Source organism: Trachymyrmex cornetzi, unplaced genomic scaffold, assembly GCF_001594075.2.
Source record: "Trachymyrmex cornetzi isolate Tcor2-1 unplaced genomic scaffold, Tcor1.1 scaffold272, whole genome shotgun sequence".
Taxonomy (NCBI): domain Eukaryota; kingdom Metazoa; phylum Arthropoda; class Insecta; order Hymenoptera; family Formicidae; genus Trachymyrmex; species Trachymyrmex cornetzi.
In genome coordinates this window covers 554,105-561,194 of record NW_017297394.1, presented here as the reverse complement: position 1 = coordinate 561,194, position 7,090 = coordinate 554,105, and the positions used below count along the sequence as shown (strand labels likewise).

General features: G+C 32.5%; 1 protein-coding gene across 8 annotated transcripts in view; it reads left to right on the top strand.

Moving 5' to 3' along the window:
• The window catches only part of Pde8 (phosphodiesterase 8), a 34,235-nt gene that overhangs the window by 6,072 nt on the left and 21,073 nt on the right, over positions 1 to 7,090 (top strand). For 5 of the 8 annotated variants that reach the window (XM_018508805.1, XM_018508803.1, XM_018508806.1 and 2 more), the window contains 2 exons: positions 1,553 to 1,656; positions 4,642 to 4,736. In XM_018508805.1, coding sequence (XP_018364307.1) covers positions 1,553 to 1,656; positions 4,642 to 4,736 — 199 coding nt within the window. Of the gene's footprint in view, positions 1 to 1,551; positions 1,657 to 4,641; positions 4,737 to 7,090 lie in introns of all 8 variants that reach the window. The other 3 variants (XM_018508810.1, XM_018508808.1, XM_018508807.1) reach the window with 2 other exon arrangements.

Below are 7,090 nucleotides of genomic sequence, written 5' to 3'. Positions count from 1 at the left end.
TATTTATTTATATATTATTCATTGTTTCTTAACATAATATTCTTCATGTATGTCTTAGAGCATTTATACTAAGACTATCTTTTGATTAAAAGATGTATATATAATCGTTTGTGTGTGATATTTACAATAATCAATCGTTAATTATTACTTCAACTTTTACGAACTATTGAATATAGCATAATCATACATTACACAATAATAAAAAGTTCCATTATAATTGAAGAAAACTATTATTTCGACATTTTTACGGCCAAACGGGATTTTATTGTCCAAATAAATTTTTATTTTTTCTTCCGACTTTCTAATCATAAAGATCGTAATGGTTTGACGTTAACAAAAATTGAACAATCAATGGAAATCGCATTACCGTGCGTCCATCTGATGGATGCCTTTCATTAAAGAGAAGGGAAGGAAGAGCGGGGAAGGTGGACTTCAGGTAACAGTCATTCTCCTTGACCTAGTCTACGACCGACCACGCCGTGCGTGTGTCGACTGGAGTCATCGTTCGAGACATGAATTAATCAGATGTACGAAAGGGAGCAACTTGTAGCAAAGCGTTTCTAGTTTTTCGATTTAGGAGTCTGCGCGACGCAATGTCATGCTAGACGCAGCCGTATAATATTTCGTTTTCAAGGATTGATTCTAAGACGAAGGTTAATCGTTCTCCAACACTTTCAAGAGGATTTTTGTAATTCTATCACTTGTACCTATTCTGCACTTACGTCTGTAATTCGTTAAATGAATTGATTATCTTTCAATAATTCATTCACTAATCTTTCAACAATAATTTGTTTAACTTTTCAACAAATTTCTTCTTCCAGCTTTGCCTCGTGTTTTCTAAACTTATAACAACAATTTGCAACTAGAATTTCTGCCTATTTAAATATGCCTTTTTAAATATTTTATGATTGTGAAAGCTATCTATATGATTACTATACTTTCAGATTGCTTTTATCATTAGATATTTAATAGGATGTACTTATTTATAAATAATGGCTATCATTTTTTTATAACTTTTATGAGAAGAAATTGAGGCTTATTAGGTATCATTTTAAATTGCTATAGCCTATGTCGTGGGCGTGCATGTTTTGCGGGAATTATATAAATAAGGTGTTCTATTCGTTCTTTTTTTAATACTATTGTTATGATGCAGTGATTTGTTAATAAATATTTCATAGCCACATAAGCACAAACGTATACATATACATTCAATTCGAATATCAATATCATAAGTCAGATACAGATACGTCGTACAATATTTCTATCATCTGTATATGTAAATGTATGTCGGGTACTTTACTCGATTTCAAACTTATTAGATTTCAAACTCGATAGAAAACTTATTAAGGGCGGTTCATTCCATTCTTATTTTAAGACTGTCTTAAGTAATGTCTTAAGATGCTAATACGGCTTTCTGATTGGTCTCATGACATCTTAAGAGTATACTAAGACTATATAAGATTCGACTGTGAATACCGGCCTATGTGTTTTAAGACATTAGTTGTTTTAGCTTACTATCGATAAGTATTTACATGTAGATATTATTTACAGATACAACAGAGCCCGACAGGGACGAAGACAGTCTGTATCTCGCGTTCGACACACACAAGTCTCACAATTTTATCGCCGAAGAGGACGATCAAAAAGTAGCGCAACGTTAGTTAGTTATTAGATTAATTGTTTATAAAGCTATCTATATAAAACAGTAAAAGACATTATTTGATTGCCGATTACATTTTATGTAATCTAAATTTGTAAACAATTTTTATATGTTATCAGTATCAATGATTACATACGCATATTCTCTCTCTCTCTCTCTCTCTCTCTCTCTCTCTCTCTCTCTCTCTCTCCCCTCCCTTCTCCCTCTTCCCCCCCCCTCTCTCCTCCCTCCCTCTATCTATCTATTTCTCTCTCTCTCTCTCTCTCTAATTAATCAATTAATCACATTAATTTCACTAATGTTCACATGAAGTCGGTAAACATGACTCCTGTGTAAGTCGTTTAGCTGACGTCGATAATATCTACGATGTTTTTGTACTCTTGTGAATACGTAAGCAAAGTACAAGTAGTTTGAATTATCTTATCAGATGGAAGATTGTTAACAATGAATTCATTTAAATGCCTATGACAACGTATTCGTTCTGGCTAAAACAACATGATTATTATTTAAAAAATATTTAATAGAATTATGTTAATACAGTAGAGCATATATCAGTGTGCACATAAATTTTTTTTATCTGGTTAAATCAACGATTATATTTTTTTAAATTTAATTGCGTGCGACCATATGTGGCTATATTTATATGCATATTTTTTTTAATAATTCAGTGATTTTTCGTGGATTTAACATCAAAGAATGTTCAATCTTTAATTTTTATCACTTATTGCCTGTGTATGTTTAGTTTTTCATGCATAATAATGATGATTCTGCATTTGTGAGTAACGTTTTATTTCTAAAATAATCATTTATTTCGGAAAATCTTGTTCTACTTTTTCTGAAACTCAATTTTACGCGATGCATATTTCTGTCTGTGTACGCGTTAAATGGACCTGCAGTATCTCTGATCTCCCCGACGACGCTATCACGTTGCTCTTCTGGGGCCAGTCACTCTCAAGTAGAATTTTAACTTGGTCGATTCGGTACTCTCGGTCAGTCGGTGTCTTTGGGCCGCAAACGACGCATCGTTCGGCACACATGTATGCCGATTTTTATCGTCGCAATTTTAATCCGCTCGCGATTTTAATGCCCGCAAACAACGTCGGAACAAATTGTATTTCAGTGTTGTTAATTGTGGAATCTCACGAAACTGATTATTTCGAGTGCATGTGTTATGTATAAGCGAATTTTCATTAACTTCCAAACATTTTAAATCATATTTAAATAATGTGGTGTAATGAAATAAATTAATGTTAAAAGAATGTATTAATTCTTTTAATTAACATGAATGCGGTTAAAGATTTTAAAAATGTGAAATTTTTGGTAATATCTGTTATTTGATAATAATTTGCTGCGAAAAATTAACAAAATTTTAGAGAGATTGAGCTAATAAAAACAGCTTTAATTTTATCTCCGTTTTGTCATAAAAATGGATATACGTTAGATACAATTTTTGTAATACCTTTAACAAAAAATTTTTTTTATAATTCGCTATTAAAAAATTGTTCGATTATTTTTGGATAATATTGATTTTTGGAACAAAAATAATTTATTGAGCTACTTATCTAAACCTAAGCAACTGACTTAGCATTTCAAAAATTGAAATAATTGATAATATTTTGATGCATTAATTAAGATTCTGTTATTAGTATATGTTAATTCAAAATATAATAAATAATTTCTGAATCTCTCACATTTTAATTTAAATACGTATATAATATCTTGGAATTAACATACAATATATTTGCATTTATATTTCAAGCAGTCAATCTTTTTGTGTTATTTATAAATTACGAAAACAAATTTATTTTTTTTATAAATATATAAATTAAATAAATTTAACATTTTTCTACATATTCATATATCCGAGAATAACAAATTTTATTATATTTTTATTCAAATAAGACGATTTCTATTTTTTTGTGATAAACGAAGAAAAATACATATAACGCGTTAATATACAAATGTTTAGAACTAAAATATCAATTTCTATGTGGGAAATAATTTGTTGTACATTAATGCTATATATATTTTTAATTTATTAAAAATTAATATACTGTTTCTAATAACAATATAATTATAAAATGTTCCCTTAATTAATAACAAATATTAAAAATTAAACAATTAAAAAATTAATTTCAGCTCTGAAAATGTAAAATTTTGTTTTATTATTGCGGATTTCAGTGAACTTTTTAAAAGAAAAATTCTTTGACGAATGTTTAATGTAGATAATAATGTGTAATAGTATAACACTGTCAGTGTAATGAAAGCAGACGCAAAGAAATATAATTTTAAGCAGTACGAAATAATGTAGCTCTGCTTAACTCAATGATCGCAAGGCCGAAAACATAATTCATATGGCATCGCCGCCGAATGAGTATTTCTTCCCAAGCGAAGACGAAGACAGCTTGGAGGATGAATTATTTACAGGTCATTTATTTGGTGCGTAAATGATCGTATCCAATCTTTTAAACTTTCCACCTTGATTCCATTAAATACATTGTACTGCATGTATTACGTAATTATTTTATAATAAGTACATCCTATAAGTAGAACAATCTCTCAAAAAATTGGAGCAACGATTAATCTACCTTCTCAATTAAATTCAATTAACTTTTAATTGCAATAAATGCTACTGTGACTCTTAAATCCTATAAGATACGCCTATATAATAGGTGAATGTACCTTTAACAAGCTTCGTTATCATAATTACTGATGCATTAACAACTAAAGTACGTTAATTGATAGATCGAGCGTGGTTAGGCAAATGTCCGATACACGTACATACATAAATCAATATACATGAATAGCGAGTATCAGCTTTATTACATGTGGCTTTAGTGACGATAGATCTTCAATTACGATGCTATAGTTACGCTTAGCAACTACCTGTTGCTAAGAATTTTTGATTGTTCAAAAGAATACCCGTCTGAATTTCGAGTTTTGATTATAATCGAATTGAATATTCGATGCGATTGTTTCAGGTAAGACGGATGAATTTGACATTGTGGCTGAAAAGAATGAAAAAACACCCTTCGAGGACAGCACGCACGATGAGAACGGCGATTATTTGACTGTCGTAAGTTACTTTCCCGTTACTGAATATTATTTAATTGATATAAATTGTTTAAATGTCATTTTTCTATTTTATATAAGTTACTTAATGAAACATCAAGCAATTAACCGAGTAATTTATTCATATTGTTCTCCGATGTATTATTCCATAATCGGTATGTTTACAACATGCAACAGTTCCGTTACGTTTCTTTTAAAATAAATAATACTTTAAATCATAGAATTATTAAATTAATTTAATTATATTAATATAAACTTCGGATTCTCTACTCTATTAATCGAGCGATACAACATAAAATACGATATTTTATTGAATTTTCCGCTAAATATATAGAGACTAATATCGCATAAAGACAATGCACTTGACGATAAGTGACGTGGTTTGTGACGTAGGCACGCGTTATCATATTTCTATTAATCAGAGGCCTGCTATCTAGACTCTTTCTTATTCGTAATCAAAGATAAGGATCGCCTAGGCATTGTTCCACTTTATATTTTTGAATATGGATAAGAGACTGATTTTCGATATATCGCTGTCGATTGTTTATCGATTTCTTTTTAATTTCAATGATATCGCTAATATCTTAATAAAGCCATGATTAATTACTTGGCAGCTTAATAATAAAAGTGTCAGCAAATATATTTTTAACATTGTATTCATATATATAAAAAACTCGAAATGTTGATTTCAATTTGCTATATTTTTAATTTAAAAATGTATCTCTCTTTTGTTTCTATATCTCCACTCTGTTATCCTCTTTTGGTTTTCTCTTGGCTTTTACGTGAAAGAGTATACAAACAATTAAAAATAAATTTACCTCTCTAATATTAATATTAAAAAATTATCTATAATATTACGTTCAAAAAATATTATAAAGTATCGGCGCAATTGTCCAGGTTTTATAAAGAATACTTAATGAAGAGGAGAGACAGAAAATGAAAACTATCAAACAAAAGGAAAGTTCATGAAAAAAAGCCATACGGAAGTGTGGACATAAATAGCTCGAAAAGGGAGAGACGGCGCAAATCCCGCTCGCAGGGAATATTCAATCATTAAGGGAACGCAGCGAAAAGAAAAAAAAAGAGATAAAGAAAAAAGCGGAGAAATAATCTAGCGAAGAGTAGTTCTCGGCGTCAGCCCTCTCCGTTCTCACAGGACTTCGTCGGGAAACCCGCAATCAAGACCCCTCCTCCCCGCGATAAAAGCTTCGCGGACAGAGATTCTAAATATACGTGCGTTTTTCTGCGTATCGCTGATGCGGCTTCCCACCGAGACCAACCCTTTCAATAATTCGCGCGACGTTTATAAAGTTTTCGCGCGGGGGTAACGACAGGGTAATGCTCGATCGGCTTGATAGTCATCCGTTCCCCGATGGTCGATTAAATATGAAAATTGTTCGGACGCTCTTCAACCTCGAGGGCATAAACGCCGGCTGAATAATTGATTCGCTGCGCGCAATCGCGGTGAAGACGAATTCTCATTTGGCCGCTTCTCCTCGACGAGTCAAGATCTCATCGCTCGGGAACGACTATAGACAGGTCTATAGACTGTCTATAGACTGTCTCTAGACGAGCGCGAGCGGCCAGATGAAGAACGACAGTCGAGACCGACAAGTTGCTCGTTTAAAGTATGCGGATATGCAGCACGCGATTGCCGTGCGTGTTTCGGGCTAACCAAAAAATGTCAGGTAAGAAAAAGCAGCTAATTGGTTACGCACTACACGCGTTTTTAAGTCAAATCAAAGTGGGAAAATCGATTGCACGACGCACCGCGTCAGCTCGGAGCCCCTGAAGAGTGTAAAGTTACCCCACACAATAAACTTTATTATTTCTCTACGAACGATAGCAATTTCCGATCTTCAAAGCGTCGAATGCGAGAGTTATAGTTCGTCTGTGCGATCAGAAGAAGTGTCTAGTTAATCAGAAGTTTGGAACGTGTTCGAACGCGATGTCACTCTTTTGTCTTATTCACTTCGCTGTTGTTCCCCTCGGTTAATCGTTGTCTCTCGAACGTGCTTGTACTTATGTACTCTCTATAGCTCGAGCGATAATTCAGAACTGAACGCAATTGTCGGAGTTGTCACGCACAGCAATTATTCTGATTGAATTATCGGTGGGAGCAGTGTTTCGTGAAAAGTTACGATGTTTGATACTGTAGGCTAAAAGTGAGCACGTTGCACCAAGTTAAACGCTAAACCGGCAGTTTATGTTTATCAACTTGTTGATGGAACGAATTGAATTTTCGCACCACTTCCGTACAAAATTTTTAGCTCATTGTCGTGTGTGTGTATTGGTTTCTTCTATTTTTATATAGAAATGTGAATGTAAGATAAAATAATAATTGTCACTCTCGTTCAT